Source organism: Bemisia tabaci, chromosome 8 (genome assembly GCF_918797505.1).
Source record: "Bemisia tabaci chromosome 8, PGI_BMITA_v3".
Classification (NCBI taxonomy): Eukaryota; Metazoa; Arthropoda; class Insecta; order Hemiptera; family Aleyrodidae; genus Bemisia; species Bemisia tabaci.
This window is the reverse complement of record NC_092800.1, coordinates 12074637-12101205: the sequence shown is the minus strand read 5'-3', so window position 1 is coordinate 12101205 and position 26569 is coordinate 12074637. Positions and strand designations below refer to the sequence as shown.

At 40.0% G+C, this 26569-nt stretch overlaps 1 protein-coding gene across 3 annotated transcripts in view; it reads left to right on the top strand.

The window, feature by feature from the left end:
- LOC109035133 (uncharacterized) overlaps positions 1–26569 on the top strand; it is a 291482-nt gene that overhangs the window by 187882 nt on the left and 77031 nt on the right. For all 3 annotated transcript variants that reach the window (XM_072303117.1, XM_072303118.1, XM_019048639.2), the window contains 2 exons: positions 5554–5898; positions 7459–7680. In XM_072303117.1, the coding sequence (XP_072159218.1) occupies positions 5554–5898; positions 7459–7680 (567 nt within the window). The remainder of the gene's footprint in view (positions 1–5553; positions 5899–7458; positions 7681–26569) is intronic.

Below are 26569 nucleotides of genomic sequence, written 5' to 3'. Positions count from 1 at the left end.
CTAGCCCGGTTTAAAAACAACGTATGTGCCATTAGTTTCCCTATGCACATAAGTGTTTTTCCAGAAGAGCCAGAATTTATAGTTACAAATTGCAAAATGAAGTCCAAATATTCGGCAATGTCTGAATGTCCACAATGTCTGTATGGCAATGTCACTGAAAAAAATATGGTACATTTCCCACCATGCTCTGACACAGTGATCCGAGTATGGTAATAAACAGCAGGCTCCACGGTAGCATTTACCTTATTATGGTGAGCGTGACCTGAGTTCTAGTAAATACTACTGTAATTCTGGTTATTTTTAATCAATAGTATCACTGTGGAAAAAAACAAGTAGACTTAAAGTAGTTGTTACCATACTTTTAAGTGTGATGAAATACAATATTTGGGGACATTGTGTTTGTTCTAATAGGATTTCCCTTGGTGGCTTTAGGTGTAAGAAAATTTTAAGGGAAATTCTTAAATATCCTTGTAAATTAATTTTATATCAGGGTAAATTCGACAGTTTTTGAATATTTATACGACGTTTTACCGTAGTACAAACATAACAACGTTGGTCCGCCGTGCAAGAAAGGAACATCCTATAATCAGTCGAATGATTTCAAATTCCCCCTGATAAATATACTGCACTAGACATTGGACGAAATAGTTAAAAAAACTCTTTAACCTTAAAAAAAAAAATATTTTCGATCAGTAGAAAGTTTCCCTAACTCATTTTCCTTCATTTTCGAGGAAAAGATGATTTTACCCGAATAATTATTTTTTTTTACTCGAATCATTTTTTTAATTTCAATGAATTTTTTTTTTTCAATCAAATGTTTAAATGTGTAGTCACCGACAAAATTGAGACTGGTTGACAAATAAACGCACGAAGAGACAAAGAAACAACTAAATAAAAATAGACGGTAATTTTCGGATGGGGATTTCTCTTAAATTCTTTTTTAAAAAAAACCGATCCTCAACAATTTCCCTCGTGGTGTGCCTACTTTTAAGAAAAGTTCTCAGTATTTTCCCTCGAAAGTTCCCTACATTGTGGAAAAGTCGTGAATCAATTTTTGTAAAAGCCCCCAGGAAAAAAGTCGCAAAATTTCTTGCTAATTTATGCATTATCTGAGAAAATGTGTCCACGTCTCGATACCCATACGGTGTTTCTTCTCAGCACAGCAGCGGGCGGTTTCGGTCGTTCCGCCAGATGGAGTCCACCTCCCTTCGATCGACTTTTCGTTTCGATTTTGAATTGCTTCATTAACCTTCTCCGATGCCTATTTTGAAAGAGAACGTCAACATGCTCACGTTAAAAAAATGCAGTCGCAATAATTAATTCCTCGTTAAAGAGGGAATTCAATACAATGGAAAATCATGCGTTCTAAGAATCGATATAAACTTGGGATCTTTTAAAAGGCAATATTGTTTCGATGGAGTCTCATCGATATCGATCAATAATACCTCAATTGGTTAAATTGCCCAGGGAAACTATGTGATGAGGAAAAATGCTTGATCTTAAAGGCAAAGTATAGAACGGAAAATTTACCATTTACCTCATCGGAAACTTGTACATTTGGATCAAAATAAACTGGAAGACGTGCCAAGTTCGAATAAGCCTTTTTAAGCTTACATCATCATTAATACTCCAAAGGACTCTGCTTTATAAATTCTAAAAGTACGGTATTAGACGGAATCTGAACATTACTACGAGTGCCGCTGTATCCTCTTCAACAAAATTTCGTGCAATACAAGGGATTTGACTCATTTCTCTTCTTGAAACAGTACAAATTGCAATAAATTGCAGTTAAATGATGAAATTATTGTTGCTGCACCGGATTATTGCGAATTTTGCCTACCTATTGATCGGAGGAACACTTCTTTTGAAATGGGCCTGTTGCATGCAAGAGATATAGCCGCGCGAATAGACTTTTTAGGGGTTAAATGATTCGAAAATTACGATGGTCTCATTAAAAAAGTCTGAAATACTTTCCTTACTGCGCAATTTGCGTTGTTAGGAACGCGCTTTTTCAAATTTCCCGCGTCTGGGGGCAGTTTTCTAATCACCGGAAACGAGCAAACGGCGGGCTCGGTGATTTCCGGAAGATGCCGAGTCGTTGTTTTTGTTGTTATTTTTTCCTTCAGTTTGTTTACAAACCCAACGTGATCTCTTATAGTGGTCCATGTACGCTTTATGTGATAACGAAATCGATCAACTTTTAAATAGCCAACGCAATCCTTCTACATTTCATTTCACGATATCACGAGCTCCGATTTTTAGGTTATGTTGTCAGTTTTAGTTGACCGGAAATAGCCGCGAGTTGCCGTTAGAAAACTGCCCCCAGACGCGGGAAATTTGAAAAAGCGCGTTCCTAACAACGCAAATTGCGCAGTAAGGAGTGTATTTCAGACTTTTTTAATGTGACAATCGTAATTTTCGTGTCATTTAACCTCTATAAACTCTATTCGCACGGCTGTATATCTTGCATGCAACAGGCCCATTTGTCGCGATAAAATTGAAATCAGTATTGCATTGTAATATGTTATTAAATTGCCCATCTTTCTGACGCATGGAATTCATATTTTTGATTGTTTAAAATGAAAATTTATTTACCAAATGATAGCCAAATGTTTGTTTCAATAATTTGTTTAAAACTTTAAAAAGCAATGTAAAACAGATTTCAAAAAAAGAAGAGCTTTTGCGAGCCAGGAATCACGTGATGTTTTTGCAAGAATCCTTACTTTACATTTACCTCTGACGAGCATAACTCTCTTCCTCCAAAGAATCACGCTCATTACATTTCCTCTAAAGAGTATCAATAAACTATCGTAATTTTATTTAAATTTTAAATGCGAAAGCTCTCATTCCTCTGAGCAACATGGAGAATTTTCTGTTCTTGTAAACCCCTTTGAAGTACCTACCAATTTGAATCTCACCGCGCTCAGATACTCCAACTTAAATGAAAGGGCGCAAGTGACATTCTGTAAATATGTCGTACACATAAGGGCCTTTTGTGTCCGTTGGCATCCCTGTCTCCCCTCGTTTCAATCATAAATGGTGCTCCCGCGTATTCAAAGGTGTGTGGTGTTCCCAAGGGCCTCGACAGTGTTGCCAAGTTCTTTTCAGAAATTTTTAACATTTTTACGCAAGTATCAATGCAAAATAGGCCAATATTTGCAAGAAATACGGCGACGATGACCTTGAATTTCAGAACAAGTGCAATCGATGGACCCAACGTACGAGAAAAGAGAGGAAGTAGGTACGTCGTGAGAGTATAATTACGGTTAATTCAGAGCATTTAAAAGGGAAGGTTATTTGATAAAGTGCCTAAAGACCCAAAGTTGCCACTCTTTTAGTTCATTGCGTCCAATAGTGCATAAACTACGGTTAAATTCGCTGGAAAATTTTCAACACCGCCGTTATAGCATTGCCAACTTTTGAGCTTAAATCCATTTTTTTACCTTAATGTATGGGGGGGGGGATGAATTGGTGCTGTTTCCCAGCGATTTACGTCAATGCCATATCCGGACTGTCCCCGTAGCTGCATTGGGGGAAAGCTGGATGGTGACAAGTACCTTAAAAAGAGGGTGAACTTTTTTCTTTTCTTCTCCCCTCCTATTTTCAAGGCGGAAAATGAAATAATTACATACAACTTCAGCCTACTATCGCGATTAATCTGATTTGCTTCCTTTTTTTTCTCTACTGTGTAAGCTCCGTCTGTAAACAACTCATTTGCCTAGTACACCTTGAAAATTGTTGACAAAATCGGTTATCTTCCGATAGATTCTAACGAATTTTGGACGACTTTTGAAACTTTGGCAAAAATTGCGAATCTCTTCTCCGACAAATGAATCAGTGAGTTCGAAAACACACCAACTCGATAACTCGAAAATACTCAATTTTCATCGGAGCCAGTCAATTTGTATAAAGGGTATGAAGTTAATGCATTTGTTTCAACTTTGACCTTTAACGTGTCCTTAAAACTTATCTTTCGGCACCAAAAGTCTTTTTCTTGGACTAACTTCTTCACCTACTGTGCAGTTTCGTGTCTATCTCTTCATTATTTTCATTTTTTCAAGTTGGTGGGTTTTCGTTCTCACTAATTCAAATCTCTCGCGCAGTGTAAACCCTTTAAATGCTTGACAGGGGTGCGAAAAGTGCTCGATTTGCCGATTTCGGAGCAAATAATGTGAGGGCTCCTGAAAAGGGGTAAAAAATCGTGAAGGCACCTCGAAAAAAATATGACTATCCAAGCGCCTAGCTTTTTGCGAAGGGGACTGTTTAACGCGCTCTCTTATGCGAAGAAAATACAAATTGAGCGTACTCTATTTATGCGAAAGGAATAGTGAAGCGCGCAAGGTTTATGTTGAAAGGTATGTGAAGGCAACCTCAAAAAAATCGAGGGCTGCCTCCAAAAACGTGAAGGCGAAGAACTTTCTGCACCCCTGGCTAGAAAAGTTCGATTCAGGGAGCATGTTTAAGTTCATAATCAGCCTCTCTACGACAGATTATAAGTGTGCTAAACTTATCGCAGCAAACGTGTTTGTTGGGCGTTAACTGGTGCATTTATGACCGTTAAAATAGCCAGGAGGAGAATTTCAACCCGTCAACACAAAGCTCATATGAATACCGGAAGTGTTGCGCCTCTCTCTCTCTCTCGTTCGTGCCGCAAAAAATGCAAATTTTTTAATGACTTTATTAACTTAACCAATTATTCTCATTGGCGTCGAAGAATTACTTTTATCACCTGAAGTGATGATTTGAAATCTTCGTGGAAACCACACCGTCGTCCGTCCCTTGGATAAGAGGAATAATTTATTTTTACTGTACTTGTTCTCGTATAACCTTTATAAAGCCTACTACTACTGCTTTAGCTATTTGCACCAATTGCTTTTTCCGCTAACCGGTATCTAAAGTATATAAATAAACTTATTTAAAGTAAAAGGTACTATCTCCATTGTAACAGTTCCAATGGAAAAACCTCGGGCTTACCCGTCAATTTTTTGAGAGACCGCACCTCACTTTCATAGGCAAAAATCGTAATGTTTTGCATGTTCGCTTTCGGGCGATTTTGCAATAGTTTGTGCGATTAGGAAATCAGTTTCCAGCATAAAAACTGAAACGAAGAATACGACAGTGCACCTTTGCAATATTTAGGCCCAATCGGATAATTTTAGGGGGTGCGCAACCCCCAAAGATGCAAAAAACGACGCTTTTTCTAAGATCTATTCTTGTCGCCTATTATACCGGGAGCCAAAATCCGAGACCAAATACTCTTTTTGTAATCACCCTAGGGTGAGCCATGTCGAAGTCTCATTATCAACTTCTTCAAAATACAGGCAATTTTCAAGTTGAAGTCCATTCAGATTTAATTTGATCACAGAAAATAAAAAAAATAAAAACAATTCCTAAAATTATTCTACAGAATGATAAAAATGAGATCGGAGGCTCTCAGAAAATGAGCATGGTAGGTTTTGACCAATATATCAATAATGAATATTTTACATCCATATTCAAGTGGTCTTTTGTATATTTGATATTAATTCGTCGTTCGTTTGTTTTTTGTTACAGCGTTTCAACCATGTTGCGACAGCTCAGTGACGGTTCACGCTTCGTTCAGATGGTCTACGGTCCGGACGGACTACTCCAAGACTGCGAATACTTAAAACAGAAGAAAGTCATCAAAAAATTTCTCAGCACTTTTCAAGACATTCTAGAATCAAAGACAAATATAACTTACTTAAAAAGCTATCAAAAGTTACCTAGCGATATTAACAACTGGCTGAGCTATAAAAAACTGAGGCATCAGTGCAAAAAAAGCCATCAGAAAATTTTAAAAATGTCAAAGCAACGATTCGAAAAGCTGCCACCGACAACGACGACCACGGAGCCACCACCAGAATCCGAATTCGAAAGGTATTTGAAAAAAAACTATTTCACCAAAAGAAAAGTACTTTTTCAAATGTTTTAAATAAACGTTTCCACAGATGTATCGAATCTCTGGCAAAAATTGACTGTGCAATAGTATTTTGGAACATCGCGGTCCGGTTATCCGGTTATGGGATTTTTTATAGCGAAGCTTTGTTCAAAAATACTACTGTACAGCCAATTTTTACCAAGAGCTTTCCCTCGAAAATGAGTAACATATCTTTGGACTCTACTGAGAATTGTTGGGGTATCAGAAACAGTTACACGTATGGTAATTGGCAAGTATAATCAAGTAGTCAAGTAGTAATCAATATTGTTGATCCTTGTTGCATCTTGACAATTGAAGGCGCACTGAATCTTGCCATGCCGAAGCTGAGATGCAAATATTCTAAAACTTTCTTTGAGCTTAGAATTTTGTATCAGAGAAAACCAGTGGCACCATCGCACTCCTCACGAAATTTGACCTTGTGAATCCTTGTTTCATGCAATGGCTTCATACTACTTACCGTTTACAAAAGAGATGCATATGTCACTCGACCAAAAGGATTGCACATCACGCTGCTGGCTTTCTACATGACAAGGTTTAGATGCAACTATAAATACTTGATGGATATCCGTGTTGCATCCAAACAATTGAAGGCGCTTGGATTTTGCTGCGTCAAGGCCTAGATGTGATTAGTAAATGGACCGCGCTAAACAGAAAGGAACCAAGCCATATTAGCTATTGCCAAATTTTTCTGGACAATTCAATTTTTTACGAGGGAAATTTTGTGCGGATTCCTTCGAAATTTTCAGGGAATTTGCTTCATACTATGCAGAAAATTCGCTGAAATTTGCATGAAAATCCGCCCAACCGTTTTCATGGAAAAAATTAAACAGCCCGATTAAATTTGACAATAGCTGATGTGGCTTGGTTCCTTTCTGTTTAACGCAGTCCAAATAAGGTGGTCGCATTTCGGGCGTTTTTGATTTCGTCGATGTCGTAGGTAGACGCTTTTTGTCATCGATTTTCTTGAAACTTGTGTAGTTTATGGAAAAAAGTAATTTTATTCAAATTTATTGTTAGAAATTATATTTTGAGTTGAATTTAGCGTAAAAACGGACATCATGGTCGGGTTTTCAGATTTCGAATTTCAGATTTTGCCGGAATATCGCCGGCTTTTGGTACCTATCTACGTCACGGGGTGAACAAATCCTCAAAATGCGACCTCCTCTTTTTGTCTATCAGAATTGCCATAATTCCTTCATCATCAAATTCCCTGACTTTCCCTGACTATTTTTGCTTTTCCCCGACTCCCTAATTTTAGGATTCCCTGACTTTCCCTCCGTTCTATTAAAACTTCCAACTTGATATTTTACCCTTTAAATTACACCTAATGCTGCTAAATGCACCTCGCAAAATTTCCTGACCATTCCTATAAATTCCCTGACTTTCCCTGACTATTCCCGGTCTCTGCAAATTCCTTGATTTTTTCGGTTTTCCAGACTACCGGATTTCTAGATTCTATACATTGCGACTGAAATGAGGGTTAAAACTGTATTTTTCAGGATGAAGCGAGGCCTGCAAAGGCTGGGCATAATGCCGGGAACTAAGTGGTGCGGACATAGGAACGTGGCCGATTCTCAACGGCAGCTCGGTGGATTCACCTCGACGGACCGCTGCTGCCGGGAGCACGACGGCTGCCAGCTCACCATCCCGGGCCTCTCCACGAAATTCAACGTCTTCAACCTCAGTCCCTTCACCCTCAGCTTCTGCGGCTGCGATCTCAAGTGAGTAACTTTTACCCTTTGATTTTTCGCATTTTATCTAAGACCAGGTGTCGGAGAGGGCGTCCAGCCAAACGGTTGGTAGACAGGGTTGCACGGGTGAAATGAAAAATATGAACTATTGAACATTTCCATGAAACATTTCATGAAATTTCACATAGTTGTGAAAAATATGGTACATTTTTTCAGGGGCTAGGTATGCAACACGCACCAAAAAACACCATATAGCAAAAACCAGTCGCCTCTCATTTAATTTTGCATTTAATTTTGGAGAATATTTGTCATATAATTCTGATTTTTCATGAAATATTTCACATGAGGTTTCAAGATTTTATTTTTCATGAAAAATTTCAACCCTGTTGGTTAGAAGGCACCGTCAGAGATAAAGAGATGCCAGCTTCCGGATGATCCGTATATTTTTATGTATTTTAGCCTTGTTTCCGCTGTTTCCTTGTTTTCTTTCTAGTATTTCGGAGGATTTCTACCATGGCAGACTCCTGTGGCGGGTAAGTTTCGCAGAGCGCCTTAGCGACCATCATAGCAACTTGTACATACATATCTGAGACCAGAGATGCGTAAAAACCCTTCGGTAGCGGAGGGATGAACTAACTTCAAATTTTCCAGAGGGTGGAAATATTCGGGAGCCTCTCCTAACTAAAGGGGGTAGGTTCCTAAGAGGTCTTGACAGGCTATCTGCGAGATTTTTAAAAAAGTGTGCAAAGACCGGCCAAAACTCCGTCAAAATGGGCTCATGCGAGGCCATTTTGCCCAAAAGTTAAGGGCGGCCTCTCTGCCCCCCCCTCCTCCCAGGCCAATTCGACTCATTTCAAAACACATATCCGGTCTGTAACTTACCTGAAAGTTGCGTTATCACTACCGCCATTGGTTTTTTTTTCTGACGTGTTACAAAAGGGGCAAGTTATGCAAGCGGAAAGAATCCTCAGGTTCACCAGTATTTACCAAAGGGGGAAAAAATTAATGTCGAATTGATTAGTTAATTGAGTAAATGAGGCTAATTTTGAACCGAATTATGATCTTAACCTGAGAAGTTCGACAGAATAAAAGTTAACATGCAAACTCCGAAAGTTCTTTAAAGTTTTCCGTAAATATTACGTAAGCCTGACCGCCACCAATATATCTCTCTTCGTTGAGAATCAGAATTCGATCAGGCAAAAATTATGCGGTCGAGAGCAGATTGATATTTTCATTATGAAACATTGCATGCGGCGTCCGTTCCTCTCTGATTGTTATTTTTTAATCGATGACTTTGAACGCAATCAAATGCAGCGATTTTTTATTCACGAAACCGACCGGACCCGCCCCTCTCACGCCTCCCAAGTCGTCAGTCCGACAATAATGGTTTAAAGTGAGCGAAAGTTGTGCATAGTTGTCGCGTTCAATCGAAAAATACTGATTAAACATGTATTAAATGTATCGTAAAATCCAACCGTTCTGGGAATCCATGATATATCGGAACTAATATTTGGACTACGTTTTGTAATGGGTCAGTTGCGCTGGTCACAGAATCGTATTTTGATGCTTGATTCTTGTAGATTAGCTAAAAATAAGAAGATCTGTCTAAACAGCAATTTTCTACGCTAAATATAAACGGAGATATCATCCTTTGAAAATTCGGGTTTTTGACGTCATCCATCGCGGTAATGCATAACATGGTATGTACTACCGCGGTGGATAACGTCATAAATCGAGTTTTTCAAGGCGCGAAACCTCGGATAACATTCAGCGTAGAAAGTCGCTGTTTGTACGGATCTTATTATTTTTAGTTGATATGCATGAATAAAGCATCAAAACACGATTCTAAGACCAGCGCAACTGCCCCATTAGGAATTACCGTCTTTGGCTCAGTTTAGAAACAACCTTTAGTTTGCCTATGCACATAAGTGTTTTTACAGATGAACCAGTCGAAACGTCCTGTGTTTAGTAAATTATTGTGTTTTTTTAGCCTCGTCCGCGCACTGGAAAAAAAAACACATTGGATCTAGAGTCCATACTCTTGAAAACATTAACAAGAAAAATACTCTTGATTCAATCGGATTTTTGCTTGAATCAAAACGAAATCCGCTTAAATTAAGAGACTTGGTTCTTGATTTAAGCTAGATTCTGATTGAATCAAGAGTACTTTTTCTTGTCGATGTTTTTAAGAGTCTGGACTCTAGATCCAATGTGTTTTTTTTCCAGTACGAGAAATTTTGGACGTCTTATTATTTTTAGTTGATATGCATGAATAAAGCATCAAAACACGATTCTCAGACCAGCGCAACTGCCCCATTAGGAATTACCTCTTTGGCTCAGTTTAGAAACAACCTTAGTTTGCTAACATAAGTATTTTACAGATGAACCAGTCGAAACGTCCTGTGTTTTGTAATTATTGTGTTTTTTTAGCCTCGACCGCGCCTTTCTGTCCAATTTTATACTTATCGCAGACATGAAGTAGAATCTCGCGTCAAGACGGAAAAAGTGCATGTCGCGAATCGAATTTCCATCGATAGTTGCACGATCTGGCGGCCGACTGCGCAATTCGTGGTTGACGTTGATGCACTCGAGGTGGCTCGGAGACCGGCGGATTCCGCTGCATCACCCATTCATCGCCGACGATTGTTTTGACGTCAACGGTCAACTTCCCGCGGACACAGACGTGGCCGCCGTGGAGCGCCGCCCCGCCGCCGCGACGGGATTGCGTGCTCGATAGCGTGATGCTTTCCATTGTGGGTCAAGAGTGATCGGAACCCAGCGGCCGCAACAATCATCCCAAGAATAACATCTACATTTGCAACATGCTCCAATCATCATCGATTAAACTGCAGTCCCAGTGGTTCGCAAACGGGTGGTTTTGCTCAGAGTCTCAAGGGCGACTTTCGTCGTCCTTCAGCCGTACTTAAGTATACTTAGGACGGGTTACTCGACTGCAGCAAGTCCGGATTAGCGCTTCTGATTGGCAACGGTGGTCGTTAGAACTCATGCACGGAGAAACCGTGCGTGGGACCCGAGTTTAGGTCATATGGATCTCTAAAGTTTTCAGATTGAGTATCTGAACACTTTAGATCTAGCTGTCGAGGTTCGGATCACACATCTGAAAACTTCGGTTCTTACATCTGAAAGTTCACTTCAGATGTGAGTTAACCCTAAGTTTTTCGGTATGTGACGAACTGAAAGTTTTTACAGACGATGTGAAAACTGAAGTTTTTCGGATGTGATAAACTGAAGTTTTTCGGATGTGAAAACCGAAGTACTTCAGATGTAAGAACCAAGTTTCAGGTGTGTGATCCGAACCTCGACAGCTAGACCTATAGTGTTCAGATGCTCAATCTGAAAACTTCTGAGATTCAATATGACCCAAACTTCGGGTCGCCACGCACGAGGTTGTTTTCTTCCCATCGTGTTGATGCCTTACTCTAGCTGTGCAACCATACTTCCGGCTGGCGCTAAAATCAGCCAAGATTATGTTGAATGATCTTAGTTTTTTCCGCGTTGCACCCCTCTTTTGGCTCTCCAAAAATTTAGGTGGGATGAACGTGTGGGTTTTTCAAATTGCCGTTCATACATTATTTCCAATTTTTATGGACGTACCGAACAGCGAGCACAAAACCCCATTCCAAGTCTGCTGATTGCTTTTAGCTTCAAATGTTCAGAACGGAAAGAAGGTTTGTTTAGTTCCGATTTTAAAACGGTGCTGATCGTGGCGCCGGCCACACCGGTACATCAGCAGACCGGATGCCCGTGGACCCGTTGACACCGGGTCGCAGACGAATCTCGCGGGAACAGCTCGTCGGACCGAAAGGAGTGGCGTCTCCATTGACTGTTCCATCGTTTACTCATCGGAGTGACTCATGAGACCCACCTTGATGATCGCTCGAAATGAGCATCTGATGGAGCGGAAATTTCAGCGAATCATCCGGATCTTATTTTTGGCGACTTCCCACGTACAGGGTGATCTGAAAGATAACCCGCACCACCAGCTTCGGGCATCACCCTTCTAATTTTTAAGCAAACTTTGAGACATCGACTCAAAATTTATAGAGTACTCCTAGGTCAAAGGAAATGACTTTTTTCCCTCCCCTAAAACAAAATTATGGGGATACCCCTGAGAAGGGGAAAGAACTTTTGGCAGTTTTAGGAGGGGTGCGGAACTTGTGGATCACCCTGCAGATGCTTACCGCGAATCGCCATTATGCGCATTGGGCACTGATGGATGATGATCCAATTTTGGGTTTTTAATGTGGGTTTGCCTAATGAATGAGTTTTGAACGATGCAGAATCGTAGGTGGTAAAAAAAAAGTAAGAAGGTTCGCTGATCGACAATGCTCGAACCCGAACTATCAGAGGAGAAATGAAGTGAAGTATTTTTTTTTCTCTTTTGTTGCGATAATGCTCTCGGTTTTCAGAGGTACTTGTTCGCGTTTGATCGTGAAAATTCGCTTAGATTATTCAGCGAAGAATCGAGAAAAATGGATGACCTAGAATACATTGGACTACATTTTTTCAATAAGAAGCGACTGTTTTTGGCTCGTCCGGAAGACACTTTTCTGCTTAGGGAGGCTGATAACACATTATGTTGATCCTGAAATGTGCCAGAAAAAGCATTTCCTAGACGCAAATTTTACAATTAGTCCGATCACAGTAAAGAGTTCCTTAAGTTCCTTTGCATAAATGAATAAAAAAATCTGATCTAATCAGAATTAGGTCCAGGTCTACGGGTGTAACTCCAAAAACACTCCATAAAGTTTAGATTTTTTAACTTTTCCTCATAAGTACGCTTTAGTGTATAGACAGTTCATTTTAATACAACGGACGCAGAACTATCAGCGGGAATCAAATGTATCTACCATGTATAACCCAAAATTTGCACCCCACACTGGTAAAAAAAACCTCTTGGACCAATGCCGCATTGCATTGACTTAAGAGTGCAGTTTCTTGTCGCCGGATTTAAGAGTCTTGAACTCTTGTTTCAAGCGGATTTTGCATTGATTCAACCGGATTTTGCATTGAAACAAGAGTCCAGACTCTTAAATCCGCCGACAAGAAACTGCACTCTTGAGCCAAGAGTTTTTTTTTACCAGTGCAAAATTCCCCAAAAATGAACTTCATAAACTTCACAAGCTCACCTCCGATCGGATTCGTCCGGCAACCAAGTACCCTCCCAACCTCATCCTTTCCTGTCTCTACACACTATCACTCACTCCAAAACTCATTCGTGACCCGATCATAAATTATGCAAATTGCGCTGCGGCATGTTAGCGCGTAAAATTCAAACAAACGTCCGTCGCCGGTGAATAGTTTCGGAGACAGTCCAAACACCGGTCAAAACGTCGTCACTCTGATGTAAGGGCGTACCTCTATTTCAACATGAGCCGCGGAAAGGATAGAGTTATATACGAGAAACAGGGCTCACGCGAAAATTGAGGTAGGCCTTTACATTAGAGAAGCTACGTAAAAAATCAGGATCAGTCGGAGCCCCGGGTTCACGGGTATCCGATTCCTCTAATTTTATTCGTTTGTTTTGGCTACCGCCCGCGCGACAGTGCTGCCATCTATTGCCTCGAAAACAAATGTTTAACGGTGGAATAACAGTCTTCCATCGAATATCTGAAGAAGTGACAATATGATGCATCGGTGTTCATACGTATAACGAGAGGCAATGAAAGGAGCTGGGGACGTAATTATTTGTTGAGCTTGACTGTTTGGATTTCTCTTCAACATGAAGTATCCCGTGTCATTTTTGTACGTGAAATTCCTTTCCAAGATCCCGTTTGTTTAAGAGTGTTGCTGCGGTGTTTGTTGTTAACCCGAACTGGTCAAACCCAACACTGATTGTCTAGGGTAACTGGTACTTGAGTGTGAAAGGGTCAACAAGGGTCCCCCGTCATGCCAGCAGCTCTCTTCTTAACAGCGTGAAAATTGCCCTCGGAAATCAACGCTCAGATTTGCCTGATAGTGATTGGTGACCGAAGAGTTGATTTTTCCAAGGCGCGTTGATTTGTGCAATTCCAAAAAACTATATGTTTCCCCCTAAAGTTTTCGAAGCTGTAGCTCCGAAATTTTAGGTACAACTTTTACATACAAGAAAAACTTTTATTTTAACCTACGGAACTCTTTCCTTCAGTCCGGCGATCGGAGGGAAGTCATGAGTCCCGATCTTCACAATGTAAAATTTACTGATGCTAAGGTACTTTTTTCAAGTTCTACTGGATAGATTTTCAAAAACTTCTCTTTGTTGAATTCCGTGGACTCTCTTCTGGCTTTAAGGGCAGGATTTTGGGAAGTTAAAAAAACTGAAATTTTCTTGAAAATTCTGTAGAGAAAACCCTTGGATTTGAAGTTAGAAAAAAAATATTGGAAAAAAACAAAAGGAGACATTGTGAAAATTCATGTGGTAGATCCTAAGAAAAGGAACTTTAAGGTCAAAAAGGGGAGCGAGGAAGTAAAAACAATGACTGTTAAATAATGCCTAATAACCCTGAGACAGGGATGCAGAATGTTCCCGATCACGAGAATTGGAGAAGGCTTTTCTGGGGAAGGACTTTTTGCACCCCTACCCTGAGACACTCTGTATATTCTGCCGTACCAAGTAAAAACCCCGTATGAGCATTCGAACGTTGCCAAATTTTCTCTCAGGAAATATATATTTTTGAAGAAAGTTTTGTATACATATTTTTCCTTGACATTTTTGGATATTATAGATCAAATTACCAATAAAATTCTCTGAATATCGAGGTAAAAATATTCATAAATTTTCCCGAAAATTTGTGATTTATCAAGGAAAACTTTGCAACGGCTGAAAGCTAAACGGTGTTCTATTCTTCCTTAAGACAGCAGTATTCTGCCGTGCTAGGGAATCACGCCGTATGAACCTTCAGGCATTGCCAAATATCCTTTGATAAAACACGAATTTCCTGGTAAGCATATTAATATTTTTCTTCCAATTTTCCATATAATTTTGTTCGCAATTTCACCTAAAGTTCCTGAAAATTTCAAGGTAAAATATTCATAACTTGCCTCAAAAATAAACATTTTATCGGAAGAAATTTGGCAACTCTCGAATGTTCATACGGCGTTCTTCCTTAGAACGGCAGTATTGTCGCTAGGGCGATCGATCGACTCCGCCGCAAACTGCCGACTGCCACGAAGCCCCGAGTCGAATCCGAAGCGAACGCAAGGGTCATTACTAAAGATGCTCGTTGTGACTTGCGACTTGCGTGGCATGGTCACTCGGTCACGGCTCGGGCAGACGGGGCCCAGACATCGCCGTCGCCGTCCCGGAGCTGGTTAACAGCTTAGTTATGTATACGGCACTTGTTATGCATATTGTGACCGGCTCGTGTGGGACTCGGTCGCAATTGCATCGCTCCTTTTCAAAAGCCCCCAAACGCCCGACACCCTCGAGCCTCGATACGTATCTATCAGCATGATTCCCAATGCTTGTAGGTTTTGGCAGTTAGGTGTTTTTTGAAAACTGGACGGTTCAATTGTCCCCGACGCGATTTTCCACGATTTATAGAGCTCCGCCGTCAACGCTGTTGTGCTGACGAAAAACGGCGTAACTCTAATGAAATTTGTATGGAGATTTGTTGTTTTTATTCACAACGGCGGATCGCCACTAATGTGTGTTCCCTTGTTCCGACCGATCGCCGTGCTGGAGTCTGTTGCCGCTTTCACTGAGGGAAAAGAACTGTCGATCGCGGGAACCGAGCTGCGGCTGATTATTGACTTTGATAGACAAAGCGATAGACATAAAAGCGGCAGAGAAAATGGAGGGATCTCATTAGTGGAATCGGGTGGTTGCAATAATGGACAAAGGAGGTAAATAATAGATAGACTAACTGAAAGCAACTCCTGAAACACCTTATATTTTAGTCTATCATTTTCGCCAGTAGTCTGTCACAACCACCCGTTTTTACCATTGAGGAAACATAATTGTCGATCGCGTGAACCGAGCTGCGGCTGATTATTGACTTTGATAGACAAAGTCATAGATATAAAAGCCGTAGAGAAAATGGAGCGATCCCATTAGTGCAATCGGGTGGTTGCAATGGACAACGTTGGTAAATAATAGACTAACTTAAGGCAACTCATAAAACACCCTATACGTACTTAGTTCATCATTTTCGCCTGTAGTCTGGAACAACCACCCGTTTTTACCCTTGAGGAAACATAATTGTCGATCGCGTGAACCGAGCTGAGGCTGATTATTGACTTTGATAGACAAAGCGATAGACATAAAAGCCGTAGAGAAAATGGAGTGATCCCATAAGTGGAATCGGGTGGTTGCAATGGACAAAGTAGGTAAATAATAGACTAGCTGAAGGCAACTCATAAAACACCCTATATTTACACTTTTTTCTATACAAATTAAAACTTTTTCAGTATAATCGGTTTTTGAAAAAAAATGTAATTTGTACAGAAAAAAGTTTTCATGGTGCCGATAAAGTGTTAGAAAAATTGTGCAGTACCCTATATTTAGTCTATTGTTTTCGCCTGAATAGTCTGCAACAACCACCCGTTTTAACCAATAAGATTGATCCATTTTCTCTTTGTCTTTTTTGTCTATCAATTTCAAAAATCAGGCTCCGAAAGAATGTTTAATTAACCTCTTCCCGGCAGTAAAACTATGTTATTTGCGTGTGTCCCGATTGAACTTGCAATTTCACGGCGACACCATGCAGCTCGTTTTGCCTACACTGAAAATTGAGGGCGAAATGATATGACGTATAACTCTTCCGGTTTAGTAAAAAGCTATTTTATGAAGATATTCTAAGAGAGCCTGCAGCCCGATTATTGAAACTATGTCAGCCCGACACGACAAGACATAGCCCTATCTTAACCATGCAATATATCGCAATTCGATGTCTTACCGGGCTGGTTTAAATTTCAATAATCGGTTCGCTGCTGAGCAGGCTCTCTTGCTCTCATTTGACGAAGATACTTTATATTTTCGATAAACAACTGGAGGACCTAATTTTTTTTAAAAACTACTTTGGTTTTTCCTCTGCATCAACAGAATATTCCGTAGAAATTTTAAGCTAAATGGTTGACTTTTTTTTCTTTGAAAAGGGGCAGGAGCAGAGATTCCGAAACACTGCAATGGAGGTGCGTGATTTCGCACCCCATCCTTCGACGTACAAAATTTTCGAAGTAGAATAAACAAACTTCACATGCTTCGAATTCAATTGCTGCAGTAACCTCGGCCCAAAACAGAATAAGATATCAGATTGCAATAAAGAGAGTGAAGGTACTTGCTGATGCTTAGCAGGGAATGCAAATTGAACCCGTAAAACATGTGTATAGTATATGCTTATTACCCGGGTGAAACCCTTTCAGTTTGAACTTTAGTGTTATTGTTCTAAACCTTGTTGCGCTTAAAGATAGCATAAGTCTGATAAGATGAACTTGAGGTGAAAGTTGTTTGCCTCTTTTCGAGCAAGCGGAAAGACCGACAAATGGAATGGCCAATTGTGACTGACAGACTATTGTCGTATTGAGAACTGTTATTGTAGAGGCTATGCAAAGAAATACACAATTGAACTTTGCAAAAGAACACACGATCGACTTATTTTATTCGTCAAGAAAAGAATGTACTCAGCTCGCAAAATTGACCTATCCATAATCTCAGATGCAATGCCGCTCAGTATGCAATGATGGGATCTTCCTATCATTTAAGAGGTAGTTTTAAAACCAGAATGGGAACTTGTAGTTTGAATATGAACAAGGAACAACTGAAGAATCTTTGCGACTTAATTCTGTCAAGCCGGCCTTTGTCCCACTGGAAAACAATTTTAGGCTCAAAATTCGTCTTTCCTGATGAAGGATTAAGAAACTACAATTTTGCTGTGCTTCCGTAAAGTCCCTCTTAGAAATAATAAAATAATGGGTTATAGTCGCATGGATTGTCCTGAAGAAAAGTTTGAAAAATATACAAATTTAACAGCTAATTATGATACTGCTAAAACCGTGAGTTTTTAAGAGGAAAAACATTTCTTAAAAAATGGTTTTTATGATATACGAATTAAAAGGCTCGCTTTGAATTTCTTCACGCAAAAAGACCACCTTATTGCAATCTTATGAACGTATTTATATTTTTGTAAATTTTTACACACATTTTACGCAGATATTTACTTATTACATTATGTATTTCATTAATTTATTTTACCATCCGTAAAAACATTAGCGATTTTTAGAATTTATCAAAAGTTTGATGCTACCTATAATATATTTTCCCCCAAAATGTTTACACACTAACCTCATACATTAGATACGATAAATACACTCATTTGACGTAACAAATCATCAAACTCGGTTGTTTTAATCACGCAGTTTAAACGTTTCTTACACTTGAAATCGAAATTTAAAAACAATTGCCTCCCAAGTATCTTCAAATTACAATATAAATTTGGTCCTTTGGAGTTTGTAGAAGGGTGAACGTGATCAATTCTAATGTTCTTAGCTCTCAAAATGAGGGTAGAAAAAAATGTATTTATTAGTGTGAAGGGTAAAACTCAGAAACATTCCCACATAGAAAACGAAATGTAGGATGTCAGAAACTCTCAATGTTTTTATGATTTAATCCCTGATAGAATCAAATACTTGTGGCCGTGGTGTCTGCGTATCATCGGAACCCAACCCACACATTTTTCTCTCGCTAATTTTCGACGAAATCCCGGAGTTTCATCCTCAAGACGATGGGTTTATAGATTCCTCAGACACATTATAAAGGCCAAAAGACACAAGTGATGCATCCAACTAGTGGTGGGCCTACTCGACTGGGGTGAAATGGATGGTTTATTGTGCCCTCCTTCCTTGTACCCAAGACACCCTGCAGGGGGTCATTGACAACCTTGTAGTTGCATCAGATGATATCTTTCACAGGTTGGTCTCCTCCCGCAGTTGCAAGGTCTTGTATGAAAGTTACCGGATTTTTCTTTAGATGGAGAATATAAACAGCGGCTTCTCTATTGAATTGGACGTATTTTTGATAAAATGATTGAGAGGTGGGTGGGAAAGAAGGAGTGTGCTCGTTAGTTGTTGAGGGTCGTAAGAATAAATGGGAATTGTAAAGCGCCAGTGACATCACCGGCGACGACCAGGACGAGGAAATCGGAATTGTGGCTCTTTAACTCTTGAGCCTTGTTCACGACGCTCTTGTGATATGCCCACGGCTCATGAGTGCCGCATAGTTTGGCGCTTAGTTCCGTTTGATTTCGTGTAAAATCCCACTTTTCCGTCTCCATATGAAGGAGTTACGTCCACTCTTACATTGTTTCTTATGCAGCTTTCTAGAACACACCCCATATTTTCCATCTGTCTTTAGCACATTTTAGCAGAAATACGGCCAATTGGAATCTTTTGTGATAAAAACGAAGTGTCACGTAAGCGTAATATAATGTAACGTAAGAATCAGAACCATATTGACTGGAACCAACTCAAATGATAGCAGTGAGGTCCTACAGAGCAAATGAAAACGGAACGAAAAGCAACGGGCAGAATTTTGTGAACAATTCATGTTTTATGAGGGTTGTTCACCTTAGAAAATGATTTCAACGTAAACAAAAGACTTATAAACCGCAGAACTTTAAAAATAATTTTCGATTTGAGTCATATATTTTTTCCCTGGTCCAAGGTTACGCTCGTAAACAAGTAAATCATCACCAAAAAATACGTTTCTCTTCATTTTCTCTCAAAATAACGGCAAAATCGAAGCACGAATGCCTTTATTTATACTGACAGGTTACCTATAATTCAGACGGATTAGGCATTCTTGCATAATCACGCAAGGCCAGTGAAAATTAAGCAAAACCCTTTTATTCGAACAAGTGTAAGTAAAAAAAAGCTTAACTGCTTTTCATCTTAAGCCATTGGCATCATGCAGCTTCGTCACCGAGACTTTTCTTTCTAAATGCAAATAACATTATGACATTTGTTCGTTTTCTTGTGAACGACTGTCTCATTCCACGAGGCCGAAATTCGAAATCAAAACTCTTCGATGCGCACGCGAAATGCACCGTGATCAAAAATAGGCATTTTTGCAGACTTATTTACCCGAGTGACTAAATAGTAATCGGAATCGTGGAGACACGCTCCCGTGATTTAGAGAAAAGGAGTGGCTAGAGGCAATATCGGTGGCCATATTTTACTGTTAATGTTTCCGAGCTCACTGTGGAATCCTGTCGTGGACGCACAACAAAATTAAAATTTGAAGAATAGAGGAGTAAGTTGTGCATGATGGCTCAGGTTGTTTCCTTTTTCCCCGTTGCCAGCCGGATCGACTATTTTAGCGGCTCTGGTGCTTGCACTAGAGCTGCTATTCCGGACGGTCCCAGCTGGGGAGTATCAATGCAGCATGTTACATTGTAGAGACCGCGCGTTGGTTGATGGGAATCGGCGCCATTTTCGGCTATGTTCCTTGTCATGACTTTATTTTATTGCATACTGTTTTATTGTTAGTCAATGCTATGTTGTGTATTGTATTTTTGGAATCATGGTGATACAGTCAACAATTCAAAACTTGTTTGTGCTTTTATCTCGTGATGGAAAAAATGTACTTTACGTTCAAAATTTGAAAATTTGAATTTTAAAGTTTTCGCGGTTAAGGAAGCTTTAACCACTGGGTTGGAGCTTCCTAGTCATATTACTTGATATCAGCTGATAGCAAACAAAGGTTACCAGGGAAACCGTAAACGTCTAACAACTATCGTGGCCATTGGGGCGATTCGACAGTTTGAATCGTTTTCGTTGATTGAATCGACAGTTGTCGGATTGTACATCAATGACAAAATGTGTCTAGGCCCTCATTCTTGACTACAACTACTGCCCCCAGAGCCGCTCTCCGACGCCAATGCGTTGGAGCTTCCTGCTTGTTTTTTACTTCTTTTAGCGGCTCTGGTGCTTGCACTAGAGCTGCTATTCCGGACGGTCCCAGCTGGGGAGTATCAACGGACCATGTTACATTGGAGAGACCGCGTGTTGGTTGATGGGAATCGGCGCCATTTTCTGCTGTTTAGGGGGGACTGATTTTATTTTAATTGATATATTTTTCCTGTGAGCGAATGCTATGTTGTGTAGTGTATTTTTGGAATCATGGTGATACTGTCAATAATTCAAAACGGGTCTGTGCTTTAATCTCGCACTGGAAAAAATGTACTTTACGTTTAAAATTTGAAAATTCAAATCTATAAGTTTTCGCGCTTTTTTCGAAGAATGCCTCGGTTGGAGCTTCCTAGTCATACTACTCGACATCAGCTGATAGCAAACAAAGGTTACCAAGGAAACCGTAAACGCGTAACAACTACCTACCGTCGCCAGAGCCGCTTTCCGACGCGAATGCGTTGGAGCTTCCTGCTTGTTTTTGTTTCTATTGAAGGATGCAGAATATGGCAAGAAGTGATGTCTTGCCTGACATGAAATGACAAAGGCCTTTTTTATATGGTCGAAACTGAAATTTGTCGATTTTAAACAATGCGAACAATTCCTGAGAGCTTTTTAGATGGATATCGAGCACAGAGGATTTCTTTCAATGAAATTTTTCGCCTCAGCGCTATTAGATCCAATTCCTCGAATCTTGATTCGCACATTTAATGTTCTCCTAGTATACCACGGCTACCTACCTACCAATATCAATATGATACATCATCCTACTAATTCGTCTTAATGACGTCAATTTCCGCACACTCTGCACTTTCATTACTTTTTTTGACAAATACGAAGAAATTCAGTTTTTTGTTGAATAAGCCAGTTCATTCAGATTCAATTAGTAGAATTTTGAAGGGGCCTAATTTTGAAAAAAAAAAAAAAAAAAAAAATCGATAGTTCTGCCGTGATAGCGGAGAGTCTTAACCCTCAATTTTCGAAATCGAGTTTCCTTCAAAATTCGTCTAATCCGTTTCAGATGACATCTCTGAAATAGCGAAAATAGCAGAATAAGTCCTATTTGTATGAATATGAGACACACGAAAAAGCCGTAAGTATGCTCAGAAAAAGACGTAGGTTCACACCAAATAGTCGGATGGAACATTATTCCTCCAGAGAGCCAATAAAAACAGTGCTTTTTATTAAAATGCCGCCCTTTGCTACCGATTTCTAACCCGAAAATGTGTTTGTTGTGCGTCCAAACCGCGAACACGGAAGCATTCAGAAGATATCACTTACGGCTGTCTTGCCTTACACTTGCCTAACATAAAAAGTAATAATGCCTTTTTTACATAATTGAAATAAAACTGGTCGATTTTTAATGGTTCAAATGATTTTTAAGAATCTTTCGGATGATTGGTGTCAATTTGACACAGTAAGGAGACTTCTCTCAGTAAAATTTTCCGCTCCGAAGCTATCGAGTCCATTTTCTCAAAACTTCATTTTTGCATTTACCGCTCTCTTTGCTATCATAACGAAGTTACTCGTCTCTATTACGACACTGCAGTACCCTGGTAAAAATTGGCGATAAGAGCTGCGTTTCAAAATACCATAGGAATTCTTATAGCCGGCTAAAGAAGGCTACAGAAAATCATATAGCATGGTTGTAGAATGCGGAGAAAATCATACGGCCGGGCTATACGAAGCGATAAAAAATTATGCAGCCGGGCTATAGTTCCTATCGCCGCGGGCTTCACACTTTATCGCCTGGCTGTTGCTTTTTCGCCATCGATTATAAAAGGCTGTAAGAAATTGTGTAGAAATTCGTGTGCTTTGGAAATCATTAAGTTTGATACGGAACCACCCTAATATTGACAAAAGACACTTTATATTTTCCATTAATACATGTTTTTTTTTCATCAATTAAAATGAGAATAATCCTCACAAGATGTGCAAACATTTCAAAATCATGAGTTGAATAACGCTGACTCCGCCAGATTAAATATTAGAGCCTAACACAAAGCGGAGCGGCGAGGCACTGGCGCCTACAAACCTAACAGGGATACTTCACGCATTGCGCAACGCGTGAAGTATCCCTGTTAGGTTTGTAGGCGCCAATGCGCGTTTCGCGCTGGCTGCCCGCCTGCCGCGCCGCAGCGTGCCACGGCGCTTGAAGCAACTATTTCACACTAGAGGTATCGCACAGTATCATACGAAACTGAAGGCGCTCTAATATATTAGTAATGGCAGGCATCCATCAAAAGTACGGAGCTTTCCTCGCAAAATAAATCAAGATACTACGGCCCAAAAAGAGAGCAGTATTCCAATAACTCACTAAGTCCTAGCATCCGTAATTAGTAACGCTTAGCATACACTTTATCGCCTGGCTGTCGCTTAGTCGCCATCGGCTATAAAAGGCTATAAGAAACTAGGGGGCCCTGCCCACTGACCGCTACGCGGCCCAACCCCCGGGAGAGCGCCTCGCGGCCTCAGGCCCGCTTCGCGGGCTCTATACGCCTATGTATAGGCAAACATGCTCTTCCATTTTAATACACCATTTTGTGTTCGAGCTGCATCGAATTCAAAATTTTTGACGTAACACTCAGATTTGTAAATAATGATGATGTAATGTAATATTGTTAAATACTTAATTTAAAAAAAAAAAAAAAAAATGATTTCGACCGTTAAGAGTTAATAATATTTGGTCCGACCCGACGCGACGCAGTGCTTGCCTTCTCACTTTGTATCTGCTGTAAATATTAATTGAAATTCAGCAGTCAAGTAAATTGACCAATGCCGTAAATCGAAGCCGGAAGGACGCAGGAAAAATTGAGTTAAACCTTATACCTTGGACCTTGAACCTTAAACCCTGAGCGATGCACCGTTCCTCAACTCTTCGAATGAGGAGCCCTTCACGAGCTTTTCCATTGTTTTATTGTTTATTCGAGTCACTCAGGTAGAATCCCACACCTTGACGTTTCCAGCGGAAACGACATATCTCTCACGCTATTAACATTGGACTTAAGTGACATGAGCTTTAAAAGCTCTACAACATTAAAAGTTCGGGGTTTCATAATTTTTTGCACATCTACATCTACTACAGATGACATACATGTAAAGATCATCCTTATCGGTCCGGCAGTTCGTCATAAATAGTGCTTCCAAGATTTTGCTTGTAGTTGTATAATATAGATTGTGTAGCCGGCTATAGAAACTATTGGAAATCTTACAGCCGGCTGTAGGTCTATGGTATTTTGGAACACAGATTCTACTGCCAATTTTTACCAGGGTATGGACGCCACTATCCCTTCAACTCCAAAACATTTTCAACACGATCATCCTGAACTTCTTCCTCGCATACCGCGAGATCATTTCCTACTTCCATGATAACATCGCGGCAACACCGGTGAAAACATTCGTCCAGGAAAACAATGAATCAAAACGATGATAGTTCGAACACTTCGAGCTAATAACAAACGGACGGGACCCCGAGGTGCGACTCACGCTCGGAAGCGGAGCGTTATGCGCTAGCGGGATACTTCGAAAATCGATTTATCGAATTTCGATTCGATACTTCGTCGTTATCAGTCGGGATGTACATGAGAAGAAATTTCGATACATCGTATCGCACAAAGGTATCGCCGAAGCGTCACGGCTAGGGTGGCCCAATTGCCGCACACATACCGAAAGCGGTGCATCGGCCGAACAATCGGTGATTTGAATTGAATTAAATGTTTCGTATCACTGACTAATGAGGAGTTAGAGCTATTTGGAGCTGTGTTGCACACTCGTTTCATACTAAGTCAAAAGTTTTTCTTCCAAAGACTTTAAGTAGAAAATTTAAACTTTGTAATCTAAAATACACACCACACTTTTCGAATGATACGTAACGCATTTTTGGGAGGTGGGAAGTTTGAATCTATATTCCGAGAGCCCAATGACATTTTGTGACAAACTCAAGACACAAGTTTTGGCCACTCAAATCGATAGCCTTACTTGTACTGATGCTGAAAATGATCATTGGCCACGTCGTAGTGTGTGCAAACACGTGGCATACAAACATTTTCCGAGTCAGTTCTGATTTAAGAGTTTTTAAAATTTGTGTCTCGTGTTTGTCACAAAATGCCGTCGGGCTCTCGGACCACTACGTTACGGAAAGGAAGAGATGGGAAGAATGGGCTGACGTCTGGCGTGACAAAACTATTTTAATTTTTTAAAAAGAAAAAAAAATCTGATCGTGGTCAAAAACTGATGCGGAAAATTTATTTTATTGAGGAGAAAATTTTTATCAGCTTTGAACACAAATACGTAAACTTGAGAGTTGCTCAATGCCGTAGCTGTACATGTTTTACGAGAAAATTAATCATAAATACTAGGTTCATTATTTGCCTCGATGTAATTTTTGAAACCTCACTTCTTGGTAAACAATCGCTACCAGCTGTGGGATGATTGTTGAAATTGTCAGGGAAAGAAAAAGATATGGACAAATAAGACAAAAGAGATATGGAGGGATCCTATGGGTGGAAGCGGGTGGTTGCAATGGACAATAGAGGTTGGTTATAGACTAACTAACTGCAATCCACGAGAAACAATCAGTTAGTCTATCTCTATCATTTATCCCCTTAGTCTATGAGAACCACCCATTTCTACCGATAGAATCGCTCAATACTCCCTACGTCTTCTTTGTCTATCGCGTTGTATATAAATTTCAACAATCAACCCGCTGCTTTGCTCCTTAAAAATTTCTTCCACTTTCTCCATCAAGAGAAGGCTACAATAGTCAATTATAACTTTGAGCACTTCCAATTGCCAATAGCTGCTCGTTGAAGCTTAAAGCCTGATCAATCTATTCGTAGTCTTTAATCTGATTGAAGCTTTTAATATGATCAGGGTTCACCGTTGCGTTCGTGGTCTGGCAACGGTATCTGGACGAGCTATTCCCTTCTTAATTTTGCGTGGGTGACGGCCGTATGTTAAAGAAAAACGTCATACCAATGTTCGGCGATTGCCAAATTTTCACCCTGAGAATATGAGTTTTCTAAGAACCCACAAATTTTCTTTCTTCTAAATTCTTCAAGTATCTTATTCGAAATTTGTCTACTGTTCACAGAAATTTTCAAAGTAATAAGAGACTGACAACTGTCCTCACCATGCAATATTTCATGTGAGGAATTAAGTAACGTACTAATGTTCATAATGCGTTTTTATACCTAGCACGATGGTATGCTCGTTGTGAGTGATGCGACCCATAGATGAAGCGTAAATGATCTCGATTATCGATATTTCCCATTTGAAGCCATGGTAAAGAATCGATTGTTGAGGTGTTCGTTGAGAAAACGTTTTTATCGATCCTTTTTTATGGGTTTTTAATGGCAGATCAATCGATACATCGCAAAGCCTTCAATGCCACAGATGCGATCCGGTTCCTCCACGGCGCGCGGCCAAAAATGATTACTTTCACCCACACAGATTTACTGTCATGCTGCGGAAAAACGACTTATAAGCATTTGGATGTTGCCGAGTTCCCTCAGAAAAAAAATCCAATTTCAGAAAAGTTAAGAAAATATTTACTGAAAATTTTCAGGTGTATTAGATTGAATATTCCGCTTTAAATCCTCTGAAATATTTATAGAAAAATCCTCGAGAATTTCAGGAAATTGTTATTCTATTAAAGTAAATTTAGCGACGAATAAATGCTCATTTGACATTTTTTCTCAAGACAGCATTACTCAGCGACTTGCCGGAAACTTGGGCATCGATGACAGTGGCGTGCCGTGCTGTGTGATGTATCGATCGATCTACCGTTTAAAGCTATGAGAAAGTATCGATAGACAGGGCGTTCGCAACGCACACCATAATAATCGATTCTTTCCCATAGCTTTAAACGGGGGAAATATCGATAATCGATCATTCACGCTTCGCCATTAATGATCGATGAGGGTCCCCGAGTTCATTTGTCAAACGGTGACACTAATCCCTAGGGATTAGCGGATTAAGGGCTACCTCATCGAGTGGCTCCAATCAGCTGATTTTT